Source organism: Alexandromys fortis, unplaced genomic scaffold (assembly GCF_014885135.2).
Source record: "Alexandromys fortis isolate MF-2015 unplaced genomic scaffold, M_Fortis_MF-2015_v1.1 scaffold_128, whole genome shotgun sequence".
NCBI classification, from domain to species: domain Eukaryota; kingdom Metazoa; phylum Chordata; class Mammalia; order Rodentia; family Cricetidae; genus Alexandromys; species Alexandromys fortis.
Genome location: NW_026068012.1, coordinates 606823 through 632729, shown reverse-complemented (window position 1 = coordinate 632729; position 25907 = coordinate 606823). Strand labels below are relative to the sequence as shown.

Genomic DNA, 25907 nt, shown 5'->3' with positions numbered 1-25907 from the left:
CCGTGATCTTGCATTCAGTGAGGACTTCTTGCTGTGATAACATGGGTATCACATAGCGTGACTCACCAAGGGCCCTGTTTGAGTCTCCTAACGCCACTAATGCCATTGTGGGGGCCCCACCCGCATCTCATCCTAACTTCCTAAGTCCTCCCTTCCTAACACCAGCAGCATGAGCTCTGGAAGACACATCCAAACACAGCAGGTCACCCGTGTCAACCGTCTCCAATGTTTTGGAGAACGTGTATATCATCCGACTTGAGCTTGACAAGAGGGGCCTCGTTGTCCTGGCAGGTCCTGTGTAGTGACAGGGTGTGGCCGTCACACTCCTGCCCTGAAAAGAAGCCAATGAAGACACCACAAGTCCCACACTCTCTGCCCCACGTCCTGGGGCTCTAGGCACCATTTACAAGACACGTGTTTCAATTTTGTGGAGAACTGTTCTAGAGGGGCCACCTGAGTCCCATGAAGCATGTGGGGAATTGAAAGGGAATGTGCCGGTCTGTCCTCCAGCTCTGGGAGGGTACAGCCAACGCCTGTCCTGTGTACACATTCCCAGGGCCTTCCCCAAGCTTCCCCCATCCCTCCAGGCTGCTGTGGGAATCCCCAGGGCTCTGTGATGAGTGTCTCACATTTTCTGCATCCAGACCCTGCAACAGTCGCAGCTCTGTTCAGCGCCCCCCTGAGTCACACAGGCCAGGACCCTCAGTGACCCCAGCTGTCTCTCACGAACCAAGGACACCATCAGATTCTATTGGTTCAGCCAGCACTGCTACCCACACAGCCTTCTCTCACCTGCCCCAACCACACCACTTTCTAGCTGGTGGCTCCCAGTCCGTCACACTCAAGTGAGCTCATTTAAAATGTGAATTACAGCTTGGACTGTGTGTGTGTGTGTATGTGTGTGTGTGTGTGCATGCGTATGTGTATATGTGTACATGTATATGTGTGTTTGTATACATGTGTGTATGAATATATGTGTATGAATATATGTGTGTATATGTGTATGTATATATGTGTGTATGTGTGTGTATATATATAGCTCAGGCTAGCCTCAAACTTGAAATCTCCAGCCTTAGCCTCCTGAGTATAAAGAATACATTTAACACCACACCTGACTCAGTTTTGTGTCTCATTTCATTCTTCATTAAACCCAAATACCTTACTGTGACCTTTAAATCCCTGACCCTGTCCCTAAGCACAGCTAGCCACGCTCCTGTGGCCTCCACAGGTGGGCTTCAAGCTCTGTGGTCACTGTGTTTCTAAAACCTACCCAGGTTTGGCCTTGCTCTCTACCTTCAGACCCCTGCTTAGACTTTCTTCTGCTCTCAGAGGAAGGCCTGTCAGCCAGCCTTCCTGGCCATTCTGGCCCACCCCTTGTCCCTCCCCACCTTGTTCTTTGCCGGCCCCTAATTAACCTGTTAGCTGCCCCTGCCCAGAATACACACAGTCGATTGCAGCCCCTGCGCCCCCCCCCCCCCCCCCCCCCCCCCCCCCCCCCCCCCCCCCCCCCCCCCCCCCCCCCCCCCCCCCCCCCCCCCCCCCCCCCCCCGGTAGAGAGCGACTCCAGAGAGGGCAGAGGGACAAAGCTCTGCCTCATCATCGGTGCCTGGCTCTCCTGAGCAGAAACAGAAGCCCCATGGCTGTGACAGGCCACAAGGCTTCTAAGCAGCCATGCTCAGCCAACCCCACAGCAGCGCCCTGTGCAGGAGCAGTGCCCTCTTAGTAACGGTGAGGGTGAGGCATGACTGAGAGAGGACAAGGGGAGGGTGCCTGTCACAGTGTGTGTCTAGGTAGCTGCTGCCCTCGCCCCAGTGAGCCCCCTACTCCCCGGCATGGCTAGTGGCAGAAACAGACACAGCCCTCTCCGCCCAGGCTTTCTCTGCAGTTTCCTGTCCTGTTCCCAGCTTCTGGGCCAGCTAATGTAGGAAGTCGCTTCATTGCAATGTTGTGGGTAGTGGGCCTGCCTCCTACCAGCTGTGTGACTCTGGATGAATGACTTGCTCATCTGCCAATGGGATGAGAACGCCCCCCCCCCCACACGTCTCGAGCACTGTAGATGAAATCACCAGTCCTACCTCACGCAGGGCTGCTGAAGTAAAATCCGTGCATGACCACCCTCTCCTGCTCCGCATTAGGCCGAGTCACACGACCAAACAGTCAAATGTCCATGGTTCCTGTGGCCCCACTGCCGCTGTGGTGGACAGCTGATGAGCAAGTGGCAGCTGTCGGTCCTCACACAGAAGCCAAAGCCTGATTTCCTGCTGCGACGGAAGAAAAGGCTGCCTGTCCCGAGGGCTTACTCCAGGCCTGCAGAACCCCTCCCCACACAGGTGTCTTTTCCCAGGGTCCCTCCTGCGTTTTGCTGTTGGTGGCTAGTTATTAGGAAGGGCTTGGGGACTAGGATTGCCTTTTGCTATTGTTCAGAGCAAGGTCACAAGTGCAGGCCCTGGAGTTCAGGGACCATTCGCCTTCCCTGCTTGTAAGTGCCCCGTCCCGTCTCTAGCCTGCCTGCCATCCACCTGGAACTACTTTAGGCTCCTGCCTCCTCTGTGGGTGCCACAGTGTGGAGCCTGCTCTGTCCACCCCACCAGCCTGTGCTTTCCAGCTGTGAAGAAGATACCTTATTCTGGCCTGCCTTATTTTCTTTCTTAATCTCTCTGGTTTTTCTTTTTTTTTTTTTTTCCTCTGTTAAACTATGGTGACAGTGGGTGGCACAGTGAGGTTACAGAAGCCACAGAAACAGCCCCCTGGGAGCAGCCACGTTCCACATGGCCTGTGGCACCCACTTGTGTGGCTCATGTGGGCCGCCCAGCCAGCCGCTCCTGCTGGCCATTTTCCCCCGCCACTCTCTATTTTTCTCTCACATGGTAAAATCCCACCTAGGGTGGGTTACATTTAATGGGGTGAGAAAAATCTACATGGTAGAAGCGCAGTTACAGGTGGGGCCAAGCTCCTTCCTCCCGGGAGGGTGAGCCATTTTCTCCTCTCTGGCTTCCACACGGGGAAAAGCTATACAAAAGAACCCTTTCTGTGTTTGATGTATGGCTTTTCAAAAACAAACTCTTCATGTTTTTTTATTTTTTGGTTCCTACCTCTTGGTCGACCCAGCAGGATTTTGGCAGTCTGCTCACAAATGTTAAGAGCTGCTTCTCTGGAAGTCACAAGTCGGGGTGCTGGGAGTTCTGGATGTGTTGATGCTGCCTGAGCGCTCAGGGCAAGGCGAGGGTCTCTGGACTCCACTGCCTTCAGGGCAAGAGGCTTAGCAGTTGTTGGTACTCAGCGATAAGGATGGAGTTCATTTAGTGACCCCTGCTCCTTGGTATATGTTTAATGTTTTGTATTCTTAGGGTATTTCGGGGGTTCCATGAAGCATGACGGGGTGTGTGAATTTTATTTGGGGCACACCTGTTCCTTGCTGGTTTTTTTGTTTGTTTGTTTGTTGTTTTTTTTTTTTGTTTTTCGAGACAGGGTTTCTCTGTGGCTTTGGAGCCTGTCCTGGAACTAGCTCTGTAGACCAGGCTGGTCTCGAACTCACAGAGATCCGCCTGCCTCTGCCTCCCGAGTGCTGGGATTAAAGGCGTGCGTCACCACCGCCCGGCTTCCTTGCTGTTTTCTGTTGTTGTTTGTGACTCATGATCCAGAGGATTGTGTTAAGTCTGTCTCACCTGCGAATACAAGCCCCCCTCAGTGGCAGCACACCTCCACTTATCGTTTAGTTCTATTTGCCAAGGACACCAGCACCTGGCTTCTCCGCTCGGAAAAGCATCATGAGTCTTGCCAGCACTCACTCGACGCGGGCAGACAGCATTGGTAGATGGACAGGCCCACGGGCGTTGTTTGCGCTGGGGAGGATCCCAAAATCCTTCCATCGTCTGCTGACTGGAACGCAGGTTCTCAGTGGGCTGACCAGAGAGCCTCCCTATTAAAATGGGGGTGCAGAATGGAGCCTGTTTGCTGCCTTCTGCACTCTTCCGTGTAGATGAGCACATACGTAAGAAAGCTGAGGGGCTGAGGATGGGGCTCGGACAATAGAGTGCTTGCCTGGCCTGCAAAATGCCCTGGGTCCCTTCCCTAGCGCTGCACCACATAAAGTCATGTAAACACCTGTGGTCCCAGCATGCGGGAAATGGAGACAGGAGGATCAGAAGTTCAAGGTCCTCCTTAGCGACAAAATGAGTCTGAGACTGGCCTGGGCTACACAAGATGGTGTCTGGCTTGCTGAGTTTGCTCTAACTGGCCTGGATGCAGAGATGTCTGTTTGTAAGATAATGAGGGCTCTGTTGGCCATTCATCATCTTCACCTGTGTGTGATACCCGGGGTTCAGCCCCCTGTACCGCAGGGAGGGTCATGGTGTGCCTCGTGACTCAGGGAGCTGCTGGAGATGGGTATTTTTGTTGCCTTTTTATTAGGATAATAATAAGGCACCCAATTGCTAGGGAGAGCTGCTACCCTCCAGCCTGCTAGAGTGTTCCCAGGCTAAGGCTGCATTCTGACTCCCCAGCCCTAAACAGAGTGCCTCACAAAAACAACAAAATCCAACTATTAGCAATCAAAGAATTCGGCCAGGTAACCTCCCCCTCCCCCGCAGCCTGCAGGAAATAGGAGTTATTCATCTTTACCAAAGGAGTTATTCATCGTCACTAAATGTTCCTTTGAGTTTTTATAACTTTAGGATCCTTTTAATAACACACTCGTTTTGTATAATATTATTCAACTGTAATGCTGCGCACAGCTCCTGCCAGCCCTGCCCGCCAGCCCTCCTCTCTCTCCCCACAGGCCCCGTCTGTGGCAGGAACTTTAATCTTCCTCTTTGCATTTTAATGCTTATCGTAAAAAGCCTTATGAGAAGTTCCAGGCAGTTTCATTTTGTGAAAAGCACACCCGGCAGTCTCGGTTTCCTTAGGATGCTAAGCTCCGTTTATGGCTTCCAGCTTTATGAGGGTCATTCGGTGGGCCAGTGTGGGACGGTAGGTATGTCAGCACCCAGGGCCCACTAGGGAGTCCACGGGTGTCCTCTCCCTTGTCATGCTAGCGTTTGCTGTGCTTCTGTGTGCGTGAAAAGCCCATCCTGTGTGGACAGTGAACCCGCCACTCCTCTCTGCCGCTGAGTCCTTCCTCGGGGCTGTTCTTCATCAAGGATGTCTCACTAGGAGCGTAGCCTGGGGACAGAGAGGATCCAGCACAGTGTGGTTTCAGGGAGGCAGACGTGTCATCTCTAGGAGGTACCTCTTTCGAGGGCAGTGATGGCACAGTTTTCTAGAAGAGGGAGATGAATGAATTGCTCTGCTTGGCATGGGATAAACTCCAAACATGAGCCAGACCAGCGGCGGGAGGGTGGGGTGTGGGGAGCAAGGGAAGGAAATCTTGGCTCCAGTGAGTTCTTGGGACAGTGCCCCCACAGGAGAGTATTTGCGTGAAAGAATTTGTCACTAGGAGAATGTCTCCCCAAGAGAGCTTGTCCCCAGGGGAGTGTGTCCACAGAAGACTGTCTCTGGAGAACGTGTCCCAGGGAGAGTGTTTCCCCGGGAATCCTCATCCCGCCTGGCCCTTGGCACAGGTCCCCTGGGATCTTTTCCACATGGAGACAGTCACACCCACCCTTGACACTGATGTATTGGATGGCCTCGCGGGTGTCTTCATAGGACTCCTTCTGAGCCATGTTAGCTAGAAGGGCATACAAGGCTTTTTTCCAGAACAGCCTTGAAGTGGAAGCTCCTCAGACACACATGAAGTAAGGTGGCCTCTGTGAGACTGTGGGAGTCTCCTTTTCCAGGAGAGGTATGGCCCAGGAGAGGTATGGCCCAGGAGAGGTATGGCCCAGGAGAGGTATGGCCCAGAAGCCCTCTGTCATGTCAACAAGAGGAAAGTCGGAGGCATGAACAGCTGCGGCTAGGGACCGAAGTGTGTCACATGCTCCACTCAGTGTTTATCAACAAGGAGACCAAGTTCAGCATAGTAGGAGACGCCATGGGTGCCCTCATTAAAGCCTTCCACAAGGATGCCCCAGCCAGCAGCCCATCACTGGCAGAAGGGGCAAGTGCCTGTTTCACAGCCCCGTCTCTGGCCAGAAGACCAGCCCCTCCCTGAAGGTTCCTGGTGAGCTTAAAGAAGCCCTGGGTGCTCTGGAGAAGCTTCCAGAACCAAGCTTCACCAGCTCCTGAAGTGGAGATGGCAGGGTCGGCACAGCAACACGGAGCACGCCTATCAAAGAGCCCAAGGCACACTGTGGGTTTCTCCTGTATGGCCTGGCCCTGGTAAGCCCTCCCTCTGCAGAGGGCCAAATCCAGCACTCTGTGCACGAGTTCTGTAGCCTTGGTCACCCACACGAAAAGGAGCTGTCCCATCTGTCACTGTGCTCCTCAGATGGCCCTGTGACTCTGTTGCCCATCACGCCCCTGCATTCTTCAGCGAGAACCCACTCTGCTTCTGGTGTCATCCGAGCCTCTCCCTCAGATGGCAGGTCAGCTCGATTCATCAGGATCTTGTAATTGATATTTGTTATTTTCAAAATGTGCACCCTGGGGCTGGGAGATGATGGCTCAGTGTGTAAATGCTTAATGTGTAAGAGAGGAACCTGAGTTCATACTCTCTCCACTTAGGTAAAGGCCACATGTGGCCACACATGCCTGTAACCCTAACACTCAGGAGGTGGAGCCAGGCAGCTCCCAGAGGTCCCATGGCCAACCAGCCTAGCTGCAGGGGGAGCTCTTGGGTCAGTGGGCAAGTCTATCTCAAAGAATAAGGTGCAGAAGTAACTGAAGTAATTGAGGAAGACTCCCAGGTTCTCTGGCCTGCACACAGGTGAGCACACACAGATGCACACTCACAGACACACAGAGGTACACTCATACACAGACAGGCACACTCATACACACACAGAGGCACACTCATACACACACAGGCACACTCATACACACACACACTCACACACACACAGAGTTATTATTTCATATGTTGAGGATATCTTCCTTCCCCCATTTTTTTTTGGTCGGGGCGGGGGAAGAAAATGAAACAAAATGCAAGGGAAGGATTTATGTATTTGATTGGGGGAGGGGAAATTAATCTTCTCATAATAGTTTTTAAATTAAGTTTCATATGGTCCAAGCCTTTTCCTTTCTACCCCTCCTCTGATATTCCCTCTCTCATTAAAGCTCGGGTTTTGATGGCATTCGCAGGGAAGCTGATTTACTGGAATACAGACGCTCTTTGGGTCTTAAGTTCTGGAACATTCCCAGTGTGTCTGAACCCAGGTTTCAGATTTTACTGGCATTTTGTTGGCAGGGCTGTCTTTGGGGCCCTTCCTTATTTGAGTATGTTTCCTGACACCTTTAGCAGTATGGTACTGTGTGTTTTAAGTTTTAAAAAAGAGAGTGATTTTTAAATAGAAAAGCATTTACAAACACAGATGGAGGGTTAATTCTAAGATGTCAAGCAGAATAAAAAGGCAGTCAACTCTCAAGAATGGACAAGTAGACACACTTTATTTTTAAAGGGCAGGAAAAGACCGGAGGAGGAAGCTGTTTCCGGAAACCCTAGCTGTGTGGACTCTCGTCTTCCTGTTGAAGCAGGAGGGAGAAGGCAGTGGTCAGTCCCTCTATCCCCACACTGGACTGTGGTCAGCACCCCATCCCCACACTGGACTGTGGTCAGCACCTCCATCCCCACACTGGACTGTGGTCAGCACCCCATCCCCACACTGGACTGTGGCCAGCACCTCCATCCCTATGCTGGACTGTGGTCAGCACCTCCATCCCTACGCTGGACTGTGGTCAGCACCCCATCCCCACACTGGACTGTGGTCAGCACCTCCATCCCTATGCTGGACTGTGGTCAGCACCCCATCCCCACACTGGACTGTGGTCAGTCCTTCCATCCCTATGCTGGACTGTGGTCAGCACCTCCATCCCCACACTGGACTGTGATCAGCACCCCATCCCCACACTGGACTGTGGTCAGCACCTCCATCCCTATGCTGGACTATGGTCCATACCTTCAGCCTTTCATTGGGCTGTGGTCCGTACTTTCAGCCCTTCACTGGGCTGTGGTCCATACTTTGAGCCCTTCACTGGGCTGTGGTCAGTCCCTCCAGGCCTACACTGGACTGGGGCCCATATTTCCAGTGCTACAGATGGACTTGGGGACTAGCTTGTCTGAAGGAGAACCTTGCAGACGCAAAGGGAGACTGATTGATGGGAATGACCCAGGATGGAGAGGCCTCTAGAGATGGCCCCGGAATGACATAACAACACCTGGGTTTGAAGGGACGAAGGGGAATTTTCCAGTATTTCTCAGTTGGATGGGGGCTGGTAAGATTGCTGAGTCCTAAATTTAATACAGGAGGAGAAAGCAGCCCTGAGTTCAATCCCTGGTATTCCTGGGATGGGTGGAACAAACCCCTAAGTTGACACCCACACTTATGCATGCACACATAAACATTTAAAAAACAAAATACATTATTTTAAAAAATGGATGGGGCAGGAGCATCTCTGTGAAGTCATTGCCTCTTGGTCTACCATCTCCTCTTCACCTTGGCAACATCCCGAGGGACACAGAATAAAAAAGACAGGATGCTCGGTGCTCTCTGTAGATGACTAGCAGTGTGCCAGGGATCTAAGGACCAGCGGTTAAACTCTACTCAGACAGCGGAAGAGATCAGTGAGGGAGTGGCGTGGAATGTCCCACCAACGTCGAACCCAGACAAAGACAGCCTCCCTCGTAGGGTTGGAGAGATGGGCAGAAAGTGGAATTGGCCCGGAGGGGATGGAAAGTAACCATGTGAATGAGTATCTGTTCCAGCTTTGGGTTCAGAACCAGGTTTGGTTCCTGGGGCCGCCAACCCAGCATGTCATGGAGCAAAGCCCTGCACTGAAGAAAGAGGCCCCTTGTCCTGCAAGCTAGAAGCCGAGCTGGTGTTAAGCTTCCTGTCACACTCTCTCTGTGCCGCTTGCTCCTGGCAGAGCGGAGCCTGAGAGGAAGGAGGCAGGGTGACGTACAGAGCAACACTAGTAGAGGATGCTCTGGCTTTCGAGGCCAAGCTGGCAGGGTGGGAAATCCTTCCCGGTGATTGCCCTGAAGCGGAGATGGGCTGGACCAGAGCCTGAGCGGGAGGGTGGGGCTTCCCTTCTAGAAGAAACTCGTTCCATGAAACTCACTTTGACCACCCAGGTGCTTCAGAAACTCCTTGGCTCTGTAGCTAAGGAAACTCATTATTTTATTATTTTATGTAAATTTGTTGAGGAGAAGTTGGCATGTTTGAAACACAGCTTCCGTGGGAGAGGCCGTGCCTGGTATGCTCACGGCCATGGATTCAGTCCCCAGCACCACCAAAAATAAATTTTAAAAAAAGATTTTGTTTTCTGGGAAGTCGCTCAGTAGATAGAGTGGTTGCCTAGCATCCTGGAGTCCTGGGTATGATCCACAGTGCCATAGCTCAAGGATGGTCCTCTATGCCTGTAATCCCAAGACTCAAGAGGATCGGAAGCTCAAGGTCGTCCTCAGCTAACAGAGAGTTTGAAGCCAGCCTAGGCTACACATGGGACCCTGCCTTTAAAGTTAGGGGAAGAACTTGTACAAAGCCAAAAAAATAACATCCCAGGCACACAGGGCTAAGAAAAAAGGACTAGCATTTAATTTTTGAAATTTTAAGTATTTCAGTTGCATTTTAAAAGAGATTCCTTTATTAAGTTTAGGAATAAGTATACCCCCAGGACTGTTCAACTTACACAGACACATTTGAAGAGACTAATAGTGTTCCTGCCTTTACATCTTACTGATGGAACTTGAGTTGAGAGCTGAGGCAGGAGGATCTCAAATCCAAGGCCAGCTTGGACTGTAAATCAAGACCCCAAAACAGGACAGCAGCTTTCTGTGGTGAGCTGGGCCAGCCTTGGTCTGCAGTGCCCCCGACACCCAGCTTCCTCGGCTGTAAAATATGACCACATGGTCATGACAAATGGGACAATTGTTGGGACATTTAAGGGTTGGCTCAGTAAAAGGTACCCTAGAATCGGATACTGTCCAGAACCTTGAAGACTGTTCTGAAGGTCTAAGGAGCCCATTCTTCCTTCCCCGAGGCTCAGCAGTTCGTTTGTTCTTGAGATCTTGAGAAATCTAACTGGCTGTGAAGACGTCACTGTGTTACTGGCATGCTAGCTTTTGGAAACCTGCCATATTGAGGTCACAGGCCCTATAAGTAAAGCTATGTGCATGCAGGTAAAATGATAGCTTGCTTGTGAAATCTGAGAGACGTGGTAATTCTCTAACTTACGCAATGAAGGAATTCAGTAAGGGGCAGAATATAAGATTGGCCTATAGAGATCAACTTATTCTAATATACATACTAACAGTAAAATGATGTTGTTCGCCATAACAAAGAACATGCTAGAAATGCCGAGGAAATGGATTTGGACAGCAGTTCTCCTTGCTCACAGGGCAGCTTGGCTTCACATACGTTTCAGTTCTCAGATTAATTTAGAAAGTGTATTTATACAAAACAAACAAACAGAAACCCTCAATATCTGAAAAGCACGAGGAAATCATGCCCAAAAAACACCAATGAGGAGGATTGGGCTGGCTCAACCTTAAAATGTGCTTGATAACTGAAACAGTATGATGTCAGCGCTAACACGGTGTGACGTCAGCACTGGGGTGCAGACCAGTGCCAACAAATTAGGGTTCCCTTTCAGAAACAGCCAAGTACCTTAGACAGGACACAAGAAGAGGGCTCAGATCCCCATGGCAAGGGTAGGATGTCTACTGATGAACGACTTCCTAACAAACGGTTCTGAGACAAGTTGACAGGCATTGGAAAAGTATAAAACCAGACCTGTACCAAAACTTTTATCATATACAGGAATGAACTCTAAATGGACCAGGACTCTAAAGGTTAAAAATGAACGTGCTCACACACAAGAAGCAAGTGAATCCCTGTATGGCTTGGGGATGGGGAAAGGTTCTGTAGCCACAATGCGAAGACGAGGTGTAAGAGCGAAGAGGTTGGTGTGTTTGACACCAAAAAAATTAAAAATTAAATATTTTCTTGGTAGACTATAAGCTAAGTGCAGTGTTAAATTATCAGCCAGAAGGAAGTACTTGCAGCGGGCAGCATAGATAACTTCCCAGACACATAAGGAGCTCTTTAAGTGGGCAGAAGATGTCACAGTAGAGCCATGCGCACACATGCACGCGCATGCGTTGCAGACCGCCAGTGAAGATGTGGAGCAGGGCAGGGGAGTCTGCTGGACCTCACGAAGTCGCAGCACACTTGCTCTCTGACCAGCATCCTGGTCTAGCCTTTTCGAGAGAAAGATTTAAATGACAAAAGCCCTTCTACTGTAGTTGCCAGCTCTGCCTCTTTTCCTTCGAATTTCCCAGAGGCTGAATAAACGTGCACGTGACCTTTGGATCTTGCTGTTCGGTGCACATCTCGCGGCCAGCATGCCTTCCGCGTGAATCCGAGCTGTCATTTTAAGTGACTAGCGATCATGTTCGTGCTCTGTCCGGCCACCTGTTCCCCTTTTCTGCTTTGTTCTTTCCTAACTGGTGGTGAGTGTCGCTGCTTCCGATCTCTGCAGAGTGTGCTGCATCCCGGTTTCAGCGTTGGCTCACTCAGTTTTCAGTAGCCCCTCCTGGCCTGCCGTCTGAATCTGTGTTTGTACCATTATCTTATTGACCATGTAAAAGTCAGGACAGTCCTGGCAGGGCACCCCTGGGTACCATGGCATCCCCTGTAACCTGAGCACCTGGCACGGGGATTTACAGGGCCCAGGGAATTCGGACTCCAACAAACAGGGCTTTTTCTTCAGTGTCCGGTTGGCACAACAGTGAGCATGCATAGCCCGGACCTTCTAGTCCGTAGCTTTGCCATAAAATAAAACATGGAGACCGGTAGGTAAAGATGATGCAATCCCCAGCTTTTCCCTCTTTAGGGGCGTCCAGGAAGGATGGAATGCATCCATGCTTGCTTTTTCTCTAAGCAGACTACAGCCCCTTCATTTTCAGAAACGCAGCATTGACCAAGTTCATAAATGCTTCTTTGTCGGCCAAGAGCCGTGCGGCTCGGCCCCCAGAGTTATCTCATATAGCACAAATAAATCTGGCGGCCTCCAGTTGTCTCAAGCAGGCATTAGCTCCTTCCTCCGTTGTCTCCCTCCCAGAATTTCCTCTTGGCCTCAGCCACATAGCCTCTCTCTGCTCATTAATAGGCACTGTTAAATGGTGCCAAACCTCTAGCAGCTCAGTGCATATGTTTCCTTGATCATTTCACTTTGTTCTGGACGTCGCGAGTGCTCCTGCAGCCCTGTCCCCACCCCTTCTATCGCTGGCTGTATGTAGCATGTGAACGTTTACTGTCCACGTGTTTAAAGAACATTCTAGATTACCTGCCCGTCAGGGAGCTTCTGCAGTCTGCCCAGCGAACACTAAATCACATCTTTTCCTGGTCCCTCATTTGCCCCAGTCTGGGCATCAGGAATGGGACCTTCTAGAAAGCAAAAATTGGATGGGATGGGATTTACTTATCTCCTTGTGAACTATTAGTTATAGACAGTTTACATTGGTATAGATTCTTATGTATTGATACATGTGTAAAATTATCTTTGTATGAATTCTTGCAGCCCATAAGATTCCTGAAACACAATGATAACTCCGCCACCAGACAGAGAGCCCTTCTTGGGGTTTTCATTTGCCCAGCACAAGCAAAGGACATTTTATTCTTGGTGCACAGGGATGGAGAGGCATACTCCACCTCAGTGGGTTGTTCTGAGAGGAACGCTGCAGGGCTGTGTTCATGTGCATTGGCACAGGTTGGCACTCCTATGTTCTGCTCTCGCAGGAATGAGGAAGACCCCACTGCCGCAGCAGCCGGACCCTGCCCACCGTAGCCTCGTGTCCCCTTTACAAGCAAAGCATCTGTGGGCTTCTTCCCCTGAGCAGGTACTGCCCACCTTGGAGATGCAGGAGGCGGGGGTGTGTGCTGATTTTAAGCAGTTTTCGTCTCCTGGGGCTCCTTTAGCCTACAGGAGAGGGTGGAGAGCTACTCAGGGCACAGGCTTGCTTTACAATAGTGGTTCTCAACCTTCCTAATGCTGCGACCCCTAACATAGTTCCTTGTGTTGTGGTGACCCCTCAACTCTAAAATTATTCTTGTTGTGATTTCATAACCATAATTTTGCTGTTATGAATCATAATATTTGTGCTTTCCAACAGTCTTAGGCGACCCTTGTGAAAGGGTCATACACAGGCTGAGAACCACTGCTCCAAGGAGTTCTGTCTTCCTGCAGGAGTGTTGAGGAACACTTCAGACTGACTTGTAATTTCTTGCTAATACGGAATATGCCCTCTGCCCTGCTCAACCTCTGTCCTCCCACCGATGGTAGGTAGGTAGGTAGGTACGTACGTACGTACATACATACATACATAGATGCATAGACAGACAGACAGGTAGATGCATAGATACATACTGCCCCATTGCATTGACAGAGAAGAAGGAGCAGTAAATATCTACTCCTCGGTACCAGGTCAGCAACTGCTGGGAAGGTCGAGAAGTATCTTAATATGGAATAAAATGCAGAGAGCAAAACTTGGAGGCAATGAAGGGAGGGACTTTGTTGTACGCGTGCACATTTTCCTTCTTTCTTTTTGGAATCTAATATCGCCCAGTCAGGTAGAGGTGTACATGGGTGCACTTTGCTACTTCACTCCCAGAAAGAAGTTTGCGTTCTTTTCAATGAAACTATTTTAAAAGCAGAACTGAAGCCCAAACGGACCGAGGGTTCTGGGGAATTCTCGAAAGGTGTCGATTTATTTACTACAGTTAGAGCGTAATTAGTTCTCGGGGGACGGGGCATCTCTTAAACGCTTTACTGCCAGCGTATTGGCTTTCTGGGTAATCAGAACCGTGTGCGATTCAAAGAGAAACCCACTGTAAGTAGAAACAAATGTCGGGCGTTGCCGTTGTCACTCGAAGGTAGACACGATGTAAGGGAAATAACTTGATAAAATCATCCAAAGAACTGTGTCCTCATGCAGTCCAACTGAGCGCAGCCAGGCCGGTTACCCTGCCCCTCCCCACCCTTGCTCTCGTTCCCACCAGGGGCTGTGAAGGGAAGCAAGACCCCTCCCTCCTTACAGCTCTGCAGCTCTGGGCCTTCCTGGCTGCCGTGCATGTGCCCACCCTCTTCCCTCCTCTGTCCATGTGTCCGTTCTAACTGACCAGTTTTTCCCACCATTTGCAGGTTGATGTTTGAGATGCCACAGGAAATGGGTTTAATCGCCATTGCTGTTCGACAGACCCAGGGCAAAGGTCAGTCATCGAAAATCTGGAGGGCTCAGTGTGTGCTGAACCTTGTGATGTCTTGAGTTAGAGTCTTTCCATTTTAACAGCCCTTCCCCACCCCACCAAATGGGGCAGCAGGAAAGGAAACAGAGAAGGCTAGATCAGACCTTAGTAGAACACACACGTTCTCCCTGTCCACGGTTTGTTATTCATGCAGTGTTTGCATTTGATGGCTGTCACACCTGGTAGCCTGTGTTCCCGGTACGTCCTGCAGGTTGTGATGGGAACAGTTCTAAGACATTTAATCTCCTCAGGGTCCTCAGGAGGGGTCTGTTGGAGTCTGTAACAAGTATCGTGTTCAGAGGCCTCCCACTCAGAAGCCTCCCACTCACCGCTCCCACCCGGCTGGCACCCAGCACCTGCTCAGGAGTAAGGGGCCAGTCTGGATTCCCACCACCGTCAGATTGCAGGCCAAGAATTAGCACCCTCCAGAGCCGTGATGGAGCCAGCGAGACCCTGCCTGTGTCTGCAGGAGGCAGGAGGGGACGTTACAGGAACATGGGTGATGTTCCTTCCCGCCAACTCCAGGCCTGGCCACATCCCCTCCTCACTGAGGGCTGAGATAGGAGTCTGCTGCCTGCTGCTTCTTTGTTGGAACATAAGACAAAGAAGAAAAATTTGCTGCGTGAAAGCTATGGGATTTGGTAGAATTTGATACATGCACACATGCATACACAAACTCACACTCACATGCACACAAACGTGCTCACACACACATAGATTCACACATACATACACAAGCACACACATATAAACAGTTCCCAAATTTCCTGATCAGCCTCCTAAGTCCTGGGGTTACAAATACACACCACTCATGCCCACCAGAGATGACAGAGGTGGTAGATTTCTTTAAAAAAAATACTCAAATTTTGATTAAGCAATACCTCTCATTTTGGTTATTTTCTTTTCCTAACTTCAATTTTAAAAAACAAGTAGCAGCTTAGAGAGTTGCTGTCAGGGCTCGTGTATGTGTGTGTGCGTGCGTGCGTGTGTGCGTGCGTGCGTGTGTGTGTGTGTGTGCGCGCGTGTCAGTCACTCTCCAGTTTGTTTATTGAGGCAGGGTCTCTCAGTGACCCTGGACTTTACCAATTCCAACTAGTCTAGCTTGCCAGCCCCTGGCTTCCCCTTTGCCCCCGCAACACTGGCATTATAAGTGCATACCAACACACTTCTGTACCCATGTTTTTATGTGAATGCTGGAGACTAAACGTACGTCCTCACACGTGTGTGACAAGAGCTTCTGCACCAAATGAGTTTTCTTCCCAGACCCTAAAGCACAGATAGGCTCACGCGGGATGGGTGTCGGGTGTGTGGCTTTGAGACGGTGGGAAGCAGTTTTCTTTCAATGGGTCTGTCTTTCCAGGAAGGGGTCCAAACGCCTGGCTGAGCCCTGTGGGGTGTGCCCTTTTCACTCTGCTGGTCTCCGTTCCCCTGAGATCACAACTGGGGCAGAGGATTCCATTTGTCCAGCATTTGATGTCCCTGGCTGTCGTGGAGGCCGTGCGGTCCATCCCGGAGTACGAGGTATGTGCAGCTTCCTTGTCCTTTGACTTCCTGTGGGGCCTCCAGCTTGGCCTTTTCTGTTTGTAACATGTGTTTGCATATTTGTGCCCTTCACAAATCTTGTCACCAAAGTGCATGGCAGCTCTGGCTGGGGCCGTAGCCCAGGTGTAGAGTGCTTGGCTAACACCCTTGCCTTTACAGTGGTGTTGTGGGTGATTGCTTTCATGGAACATTTACCAGAATCCCTCAGGGCTGTTTGTTAGCTTTCTCAGGGTCCTAATAAGAACAAGCCTTTCTTTTCTTTTAATGGAAACATTGTATCAGGGCGGGGTGGGAGATCTCTCCATTTTCAGTTTCTTAAAAAAGACTGTTTTGTGAACCTGAATGACTTGTTTCTACCTCCCCTTAGTCTCAGCTCCAAGCAGCAGAGCTGCTCTTTCAAGTTCAAGGCCAGGTTCATTTGGTGCGTTCTTCCCCTGCTACCAGGACAGGTGTGTGGCATTCTTATTATCACCTGACTTCAGCCCCACTCCTGATACCGCCTTCTCTATCAGCCAGTCTGCTGCCACGGTAGAACACCAAGGCAGCTCACAGAAGAAAGCGTTTGTTCTGGCTCATGGTTTCAGGGGGATGTGCGTCCATCGTAGCCGGGAGGCGTGACAGCAAAGCAACAGGCCTAGTAGCAGAAACAGGAAGTAGAGAGAGCAAATGGGAAGTAGTCAAGGCTCTTTACCTCAAAGCCCCTAGTGACATACATCCTTCCGCGAGTCTGCACAACCTAAAACCTCCACAAACGGTACCACCATCTGGAACCAGTTTCTCAGACACACCAGTCTGTGGGTGATATTCCTATTGAAACCACAGCAGCGCCTGTTGTTAAAGGGACAAAGGAGAGAGAACAGTGAATTCGGGGACAGGAGCCTTTCCTCCACACCTGTCTCCACTTCCGCGTGCACCTGAAGCGTTCCTGTGGCAGCTTTGTGTGGCCGTGACGAGGAGGTGCTCCCTGCCTCCCTCTGCCATCAGCTCTTACATCAAGGCTTTTTACTGGCTGTATTTGTTCCTTAAGTGAGATTCGAGAAACACAGCTCTCAAAGTTGTCTGAACCCTCTGTATCTCCCGTCTCCCCCAATGTGGCCAGTGTCTTTGCTGTCCCACTGATGCTGCTGATTCTGAGGTCCACCTAACAAGGTCACCGACCAGCATGGATGTCCACCCACATCATGACTGTGTGATGAGCTGTGGCCTGTCAGGGCGCGGCAGACCTTCAAGACTCCTTAGCTGTGCCCTTGGTCCCATAGGAGGTACTGAGAACGTAACACTCTGTGGTGGTACATTTAGCCCCTCAGGAAGATAGTGACATCTTCGGCAAGCCAAACTCTGAGCCTAGAACACAAGCGAAACTGATCCCCGTGGTCACGACTTTGACTTTTACCTGGTTAGCTTGGTGTCTCCTCGGAGCTCCTGCCGTGTGCAGACGTAGTGTTGGGCACAGAGTTGTAGGTTGGAAGGGAGAGAGGAAGCTTGCTCCATGGTGCACCGGCACCGTGGCCATGGGCATTCTGACCATTTCCACACTTGTCAGCCTCGCTGTTACCTGTGTGATACGATTTCCATTTTGAGCGGAGTGATTTTAATTTTTTATTTTACCTTTATGTAGTATATTCTGATCATTGCCTCCAACTCGCCCCAGCCATCCCTACCATTCTCCTCAACTTCCTTTCTTCTTACCTTTTATAATACACTAAGTCCAGTCAGTGCTCCATGTATGTGCATGGGTGTGGTGCCATCCAATGGGGGACGGACAACCTACCAGTGGCCACGCCCCCGAAGGAAAACGATTCTCCCTCCTCCAGCATCCGTCTGCTGCAACAGCTCCCCGCTGGGGGTTGGGGTATGCGATTCCTTTCCCCATCCATACTGTAACTTGGCTGGTTCAACCTTGCACGGGTCTTCTATAGGCGATCACAGAAGACAGAGTTTCGCAGAAGTCCTCCCCATCTTCTGGCTCTGAAATTCTTTCTGTCCCCTCTTACTTGATGTTCTCTGAGTCTAGAGAAAAATAGGGAATTTCCCATAGATGTCTACTTAGGGCTAAACACTTTTGGTCACTTATTCTTAATATTCCGGCTAGTTGTAAGTTTCTGTATTACTTTAACCACTGCCTTCTACAGGAAAAATAAAATAAAATAAAAAATAAATAAATAAACTCTGACCGGAGTTGAGAAGAGCACAGATCTGTGGGTACAAACATAAGCAGTTAGGTGGCAGTCTGACAACATGACCATTTAGTAACACCAATGAGAGTTTCCTCCTGGGGCCTGAGACCTCCCCAGCCGTGGGTTTTTGGCCAGGTCTACGTATGGGCCATGAATTCCCTCCTAAGGAGCAGGTCTCCAATCCCGTCTGAAATGGTTGGTTTACCCCACGACAGCCATGCCTCTGTTGTGCCCGAGAACACACCTTTTCCAGCAGGTAGGAATTATAAAGTTCAGGGTGCAACTCCAGGTAAGACCACCTGATGTCTCGTCTCTTCCATTACCCTCCATAGTCCATCTGGCACTAAGAAATCTCCCCAGCAGGAGAAAGTTCCTCCTTAATTCAAGACTGAGCTCACTGACCTGCAGCAAGTACGTGCTGTCTTCAATGTAGGGTCTTACCATTTAGTTATGCTGGGCAACCGAGGGCAAGTAGCAAGAATCTCTGTTGTTTTGGGAGCCGTGGAAGCCTCCCTGACCAGTAACTCATAGGAAGGTGACCCTACATCTTTCTACAGTCCCTTTATTTGGGTTAATTCCCCCCTATACATTTCAGCCCCAGATCCCTCCATCTCTCTCACTGCTTAAACCTTTCCCTCATAGTATGGCTTTTAATTCTCCTTTTACCTAGTTCTGCTGTCCCCTAACTTCCATGTGGCCCCAGCCAAACCATTTTATAAATTCCTGGCTTCCACAGGTGCTTCAAGTTAAACACACAAAACTCATGATCCACAGTTAGGGTCCACACATAAGAAAGGATATGATGTTGGTTCTTCTGGGCCTGCCTGACTTTGATGGCTGGAGTTAGTTTTGATGTAGCCAAGTTGACCTATGTAGACAAGCTACCGGATGGCTGAAATATCCTCCATTGTGTTGGGTCCCCTTTCCTTATGGCCTTCAGTAGGGTGCCGGCTTGTCTTTAGCAAACCAGGGGAGATGTCTGCGTACTAACTCAGTGTCACCAGAATGTGGCCGCCTCCCCATTCCAGGCTGCCCACTTCTGCTCCCGTGGCTTTAGCCCTGTCTGCCGGACTCCTCCCCGTCCCCCACCCTCCCCCTCCCCCTCCCCACCCTCACTGCTTCTCTCAGTGTCTCACTAAAGTCCTTCTTGCTTTCCCTGGGAGCTAAAGTTCCCTTCCCAACATTCCTGCCTCTAGGCAGAGGTACAGACTTCATGTTTCTTTGAGAGAGAGTCTTGTGTACCCTGTTCCCTCACCCATGAGTTCCCCAAAATTTGAAGGCAGAATTTGTTTTACTTAGGTCTGTGTGGGCCGTAGAACTTTACATATACATATACATACAGGAGTTGTTGGAATATGATAAGGATGGATGTAAGTCAGTTGGTAGGGCGCTTCCTAGCACATACAAGGCTCTGGGTTCCCTTTGGTTTCGTGATATTCTGTTCATCTTTCGTTCCGTTGCTGGCAACCCTACAGTTTATTGCTTAGTTAACATGTAGACTTTCTTTTAGGAGATCAACTTGCGAGTCAAGTGGCCCAACGATATTTATTACAGTGATCTCATGAAAATTGGTGGAGTTCTGGTTAACTCAACACTTATGGGAGAAACGTTCTATATCCTTATCGGTGAGTTCTTAAAGCCCTTTCTCCAGCATCTTTTATATCAGCAAAAGAACAACAATTCAGATGTCTTATGCATGCCTCTCTACCTGGAAGAGCAGATGACATTATGAGATGGTGTTTTTAGTCTTAAGTTACAGAATGGGGCGTGGATTCAGAGAGGACCAGATGAGTTGAGAACACTTCAAGGGCTTAGCAGTTCCTGTCTGGGGCCGTGGAAACTGCCAAATTGGTATCACACCTCACAGACGTCCTTCCATGGGTCTGCTCACGGAACTTGAAATGCTAGAAACAAATCTTTTACAATAATTACATTTTATAATAAGCTCTAATTAATATCAGCGGTGCTTAGCTTAATTGTCAGCTGACAATGTAGAACCGGCCGGAAAGGGCCTGGAAGAGGGGCTGGGGGCTGTCCGGATCAGGTTGGCCGGCATCTTTGCGAGGAATTGTCTTGATTATGTTCACTGATGCAGAAAAACACAGCCCAGGATGGGCAGCGCTATTCTCTGCTTTTAGTATTTATTACAGTAACAGACGTGCAGCTAGGACAGGAGCGAAGACACTTTTGCTGCTGGGCTTGCATTCTTAGCCATGAAAAAAAAAATTGCCTTTTTAACATTAAAAAACAAAATCAAAAACAAACAAAAACCTCAAGCTAGTCAAAGCAGCACAGAGTCCCTGCCTGCTTCTCCTCAGCACATCCAGGGAGGAGGCGGCTCCACGGCAGTTTCAGAAGTTCTTGGGGCCCTGATCATCCAACCACCGATCCCCCCTAATTCCCAGTAGAGTTCACTTGCCGCTCAAAAATCAGCCACACACAGAAACATGCGATCCTGTCTAGGGCGCCAAAGAACACAAGTTTGCATTTCTTTCTGCTGCCGACTTGCAGGGTTTCCCGAAGCGAGCAGCACCACTTCCCATGTTTAGATGAGCCATTGTGCTATGTGCAGATTCTAAGTACCATCCGCTGGCACTGAGGCCGGAGGATTGTTCAGGAAGCTAAAGGATGGTGTTGGGCGGGAGCAGAGGCAGAATGTGTAGCTTGGCTACATTCTTACAGCTCTTGGTGACTGGAGAGTCAAGAGGGGCAGGTTTCAGGGTGAGGAACAGAATGTTCTGGCTTCTAGAAAGACATAGCCCAAGTTCATGGTAACTGCTATCATTATTCTCCCTCAGACGGATGATATCAGAGGATAACTGCTCTCATTCTTCTCTTCTCAGACTTCAGTTTGTGAACACTGGGAGAATCTGCACCTTTATCTAGGACAATGGTTTTTCAGCCTGTGGGTTATGACCCTTTGGGGGTTGCATATCAGATAGCTTACATATCAGATATTTACAGTATAATTCGTAACAGCATAAAAATTATAGTATGAAATAATTTTATGATTGGGGGTGGCTACGACATGAGGAACTGTATTAAAGGTCGCAGCGCTCAGAAGGCTGAAGACCACTGGTAACGTCCGACTGCTTTTCTGTTTGTTTGTTGTTTTTGTCCAGGCTGTGGATTTAACGTGACGAACAGTAACCCGACCATCTGCATCAACGACCTCATCGCAGAGCACAATAAGCAGCAGAGTGCGGGCCTGAAGCCCTTGAGAGCCGATCGCCTCATAGCCAGGGCGGTCACTGTGCTGGAGGGACTGATTGACGCGTTCCAGGCCCAGGGGCCCAGTGGTGTCCTTCCTCTCTATTACAAATACTGGGTGCACAGGTCAGTACCCACTGCCTTCTTTCTTTTGAAATTCCCTGAAGCTAGTACTTCAGTTTCTTAGCGTGGGGGCCAAAGAGTTAGTTCAGGTAGTTATTTTAACTCCCAGTGACTCAGCCTAGCCGGAAGTGAGGGGCCAGCATCCTGGGGGACGCACTGGGCAGGACACAGCACTGAGAACATCTAGAAGCAACTCAGTATGAACTATGAGGAGCTAATCCCACACACAAGTGGTAGAACCTTCTAGATCTCAAAGTGAGATCCCTATGCCACAATGGCAGCCTCTCCTGCACCTAGGTTCACCTTAGTCTATGCTGTGGGGCTGAGGTTCGCCCCACATACTAACAAACTCTCCTGGCAGCCTCCTGCAGCTGGGAGCCACGAATGTGTAAGACGAGCCTCCGCCCTTCCGAAACGCCCGTGTCCTCAGACTTAGGAGAAGGCAGGGCAGCATGGTGGAGCTAGTTCTCCTTCCACCTTTACGTGGGTTCCCAGGACTGAATCTAGGCCACCAGGCTTAGGGGGCAAGTGCCTCACCCACCGAGCCTTACTTGCCTGTCCCTAAGTGGTGTTTTCTTTTCCTCTCCTTTATTTTTATTAGCATATTGCTTTGGAAAATAGTGAATTTTTGCTATGGCATTTCATACATGTCTACAGTATAATTCGATCCTATTCCCTGTTCCCCTTGCCCTTCCTTGTCCCTCCTTTTCCCCCTCATTTTCCCAAACAGCCCCCTCCACTTCCCTTAGTTTGCACAGTGTGTTAAGAGTCCTGGGTGAGGAGGGGCACAAGCCATCAGCAGTAGGCTCAGAATTCACAATGTATTACATAGAAGACCCAGCCTACCGCTGTGGCTGGTGAGTATTAAGACATTTCACAGGGACAGAGGTCAGAGGTCACCATAGGAAGCCACAGCCGGTCCCCAGGGCCCTGGCCCCTTGTCGTGAATAGTCATGCAGCTCTGTGTCCCAGCCTTCCGTCGCCTCCTGTGACCCCCGTGTTGATGTGCTTCGTTTTCAGTGGTCAGCAAGTCCGCCTGGGCAGCACTGAGGGGCCACAGGTGTCGATCGTGGGGCTTGATGATTCCGGGTTCCTGCAGGTCCACCAGAAGGGTGGTGAGGTTGTGACGGTGCATCCAGATGGCAACTCCTTTGACATGCTGAGAAACCTCATCGTGCCCAAGCGACAGTAGGGCGTGTCCCCAGACAGCTTGGACCTGCCCTGCGCAGCAGCAGCCGCAGCAGCAGCAGCAAACCGACAGACAGGGAAGCCGCTCCGGGAGCTCCTGGGAGCTCCCAGCAAGCACTCTGCCTACATGGCTGTCGTCTTTGCCTGAGAGACTGACGTAGAGTTGTAGGCCAGTGTCTTCTCCCAGTCATTCGTTAGCTCTTCCGCTTATTGGTTCCCTGCCCCCACTCCCACCCCGTTCCACCCCACCCCCAAGTTTGGGTTTTGTCTTTTTATATCTGCGATTGTGTTGGGTGTTTGAAGATGAAGGTAAGGGTTGACAGGTGAAGATGCAGTTTAGCTTAGTCGAGTTTGCCTCTCACGGTGTCAAATGCTCTTTCCCACAGGGCTTGGACGTATGTTTCCTAGGAGAAAATGAGGGGCAGAGGGTTGGAAATGAGATGGTGCAGGTGTTTCCCAAGCAGTGAAGGCTTTTCTATTCAGAGAGTGAATGCCCTGCACTCGGGCAGATGCTGCGTTGGAATTAGTCCTCTTGTGAGCCTCCAGAGGGTTTGCCCGGAACACACCGTGGTGCTTAGGCCTTGAGTTGTTTCCTGCTTTGTTTCTGGGGTTGCTGTTGCTTTTCTTCATCAGGGTGGGTGAGGTCGCTCCGCTCTGACATGGGGCCGCCAGCCCACATGGTCGCAGTGGCCTTGGAGAGGAAGTCAGCTCCTCACTTTGCCCTTACGCAGTGAGCACTCCTTCCCAGGGTTAGAGGCGACAAGGTGGCACCTTCCTTGAAGGTTGATGCTTAACCTGGATTGGAGATATCAGCTCACTCTCCCGCCTACACAAGGGATGATTCTTAGAGATTTTAAGCCTATCGTGGGCTCTGTTAGCATGTGGCGCATTCCCACGCGGCTGCCCTCATGCCAGATGGAGTGTGTGGCACTGTATCCTAAGTCTAGATTTACTACCCCTACTTCCTTATACTGTCATCAAAAGAGATACTGACACAAAGGTTTGGAGGGGTGTGTGTGTGTGTGTGTGTGTGTGTGCATGTGTGTGCGTGCGTGTGCCCCCTATTTCCTTATACTGTCATCAAAAGAGATACTGACACAAAAGTTTGGAGGTGCGTGTGCGTGTGTGTGCAAGCGTGCATGTGAGCCCAAGCACTCACGTATGACTTTAAAAGAAGATGTTCAAACTCTGATGTGCTAAAAGTGTCCGTGGGAGAACAAAGGAGAGGAAGCCTTTCTAGGTTTGTTTCCAGATGTGTGCGCGCTTCCTATGTCCCTCCCATCTCCGTGGAGTTCGTGAATCATACCCGTTACTGCCCAGCCTTAAAGCACCAACTCCTGTCTGCTGAGCATCCCCGCTTCCTGCGCAGTTAATGGAAAGGAAACGGAACAGAATGCGCAGCTTTGAACAAGATCCCCTCGTCACAAATGAGTACCATCTTTATCCAGGTCTTATGTAGTCAGGCCATGCTCCAGAAACCTGAGGTGTTCAGTAGAGAAATCCATCTCCCTCAGGCTAGCGCAGAACCCCCCTGGAAGCAAGAAATAACCTGATCAACCCCACCAACCTGATCTGTGTTTGAGGATGTGCAGCTTTTAAAGAATTCAAAAGGTCACTTTTTTGCATATGTATTTATATTTAGGTCTTTTTTTTTTTAATACATGTGAGTTTAAATAAAACTCTACACCACCCCAAAATTACAAAACGGACTGAGCCTTGAGAGGGCGTCTGTAAAATGTCACTGCGGGGAAGATCTCCAGGCTGATGTTGTAAGCTTCAGTTCTCAGACTTTGTAATATAAGGCCGTTGTCTCTCAGGACTGCCATCATTAAGTTTTAAATTTCTTTGGGGGATTATTTAATGAAAAACATACTATGTTTTATTTTAAGCTGAAAGCCTATTCTGGGTAGTTCTACTTTGGGGGAAAAATGTTATCATTTAATTTCCTTTCTGTAAGTTAAAACTAATGAAGTGTGGTCCTGTCAGGGCAGACGGAGATGTCCTGGCCATGGCGTTTGGCCTCTCTGAGGAGCTACACTGTTTAGGGTATTCTCGATTATGCAAAGGTGACGTCCACTTGTCCTGAGAGCGGCAAAGTAGCCTTGAAGCAGATGCTTCTCGGCTTTGCCTCACATGAACCAAAGACTTCCAAGTCCACTTCGTAGAGAGCATTCTACTGCTAGAGGTGGGGAGGCTGCCCCTGTCCCTGCTACGTGCATGGATGGGTATTTATTTACAGACTCGGCCGTCTGAGATCTCAAGGAACTTTACAGGGTCTTAAGGGAAACTTTGCTATGTCCTAACCTTGAGATGTGGCCTCCTAACTCAGAAACTGTACGTGCTTTAGAGCAGGTGACTCCTGACAGGAAGCTGCTTACATATCTACCCTGTGTTGGAAGGCACACGCAGCAAAACTGGGTGTGCTCACATGACCCAGCGAGGGAGCCCTGACAGCGAGGGCCATAAGTGGCAGACTCCTGTCCCGTGGATCTCACTGTGCGCCATGGCAGGACCCAACGTGGAAGAGATGTCCTGTCTGCAGCTTGGTCAGACACACAGCCAGTGAGGGGCCACAAACTCTGGGGGTTCCCCTACACCTAGCACACCGTGTGGTAACCCCCTGGCCTGTCTCACCCGGAGGGGAATCTTAGGGGCTTTGCTTTTCTGACCTGCCAGAAATGGGACCTCCTCATTCCTGGTTCTTCACTATGCATCTTTGAAATAAACAAAAACGTAAACCTTTGCTATTTTTTATTTTTTAGCTTTTCAAAGAATCATATCTGAAAAGAATTACTGTAAACCAATGCCTATAAAGCCAGCCCTACCAAAATAAACTTTTCACCTTTTCCCCGCGGCTCGGGCTCGTTCTTGTCTCACCACCAGTGCGTTATTAAAATAGCAGCAGCTTTTGACCACACCGTCTCTAACATCTAAACATGCTTACACAGGATCACGTGTAAGAGTTCACTTTTGACCACACCATCTCTAACATCTAAACATGCTTACACGACAAGGATCACGTGTAAGAGTTCACTTTTGACCACACCGTCTCTAACATCTAAACATGCTTACACAAGGATCACGTGTAAGAGTTCACTTTTGACCACACCGCTTCTAACATCTAAACATGCTTACACAAGGATCACGTGTAAGAGTTCACTTTTGACCACACCGTCTCTAACATCTAAACATGCTTACACGACAAGGATCACGTGTAAGAGTTCACTTTTGACCACACCATCTTTGTTTAACATTTAAACATGCTTACATGACAAGGATCACGTGTAAGAATTCAGGAATTCTTACACGTGCTTTGCGAGTTTTTAGA

The 25907-nt window shown here is 49.8% G+C and overlaps 1 protein-coding gene across 7 annotated transcripts in view; it reads left to right on the top strand.

The window, feature by feature from the left end:
• Positions 1 to 25433, top strand: part of Hlcs (holocarboxylase synthetase) — a 172106-nt gene extending 146673 nt beyond the window's left edge. For all 7 annotated transcript variants that reach the window (XM_050162030.1, XM_050162027.1, XM_050162028.1 and 4 more), the window contains 5 exons: positions 14236 to 14303; positions 15700 to 15860; positions 19569 to 19683; positions 21181 to 21394; positions 22412 to 25433. In XM_050162030.1, coding sequence (XP_050017987.1) covers positions 14236 to 14303; positions 15700 to 15860; positions 19569 to 19683; positions 21181 to 21394; positions 22412 to 22583 — 730 coding nt within the window. In that variant the 3' untranslated portion in view covers positions 22584 to 25433. The remainder of the gene's footprint in view (positions 1 to 14235; positions 14304 to 15699; positions 15861 to 19568; positions 19684 to 21180; positions 21395 to 22411) is intronic.
• The last annotated feature ends 474 nt before the right edge of the window (positions 25434 to 25907 follow it).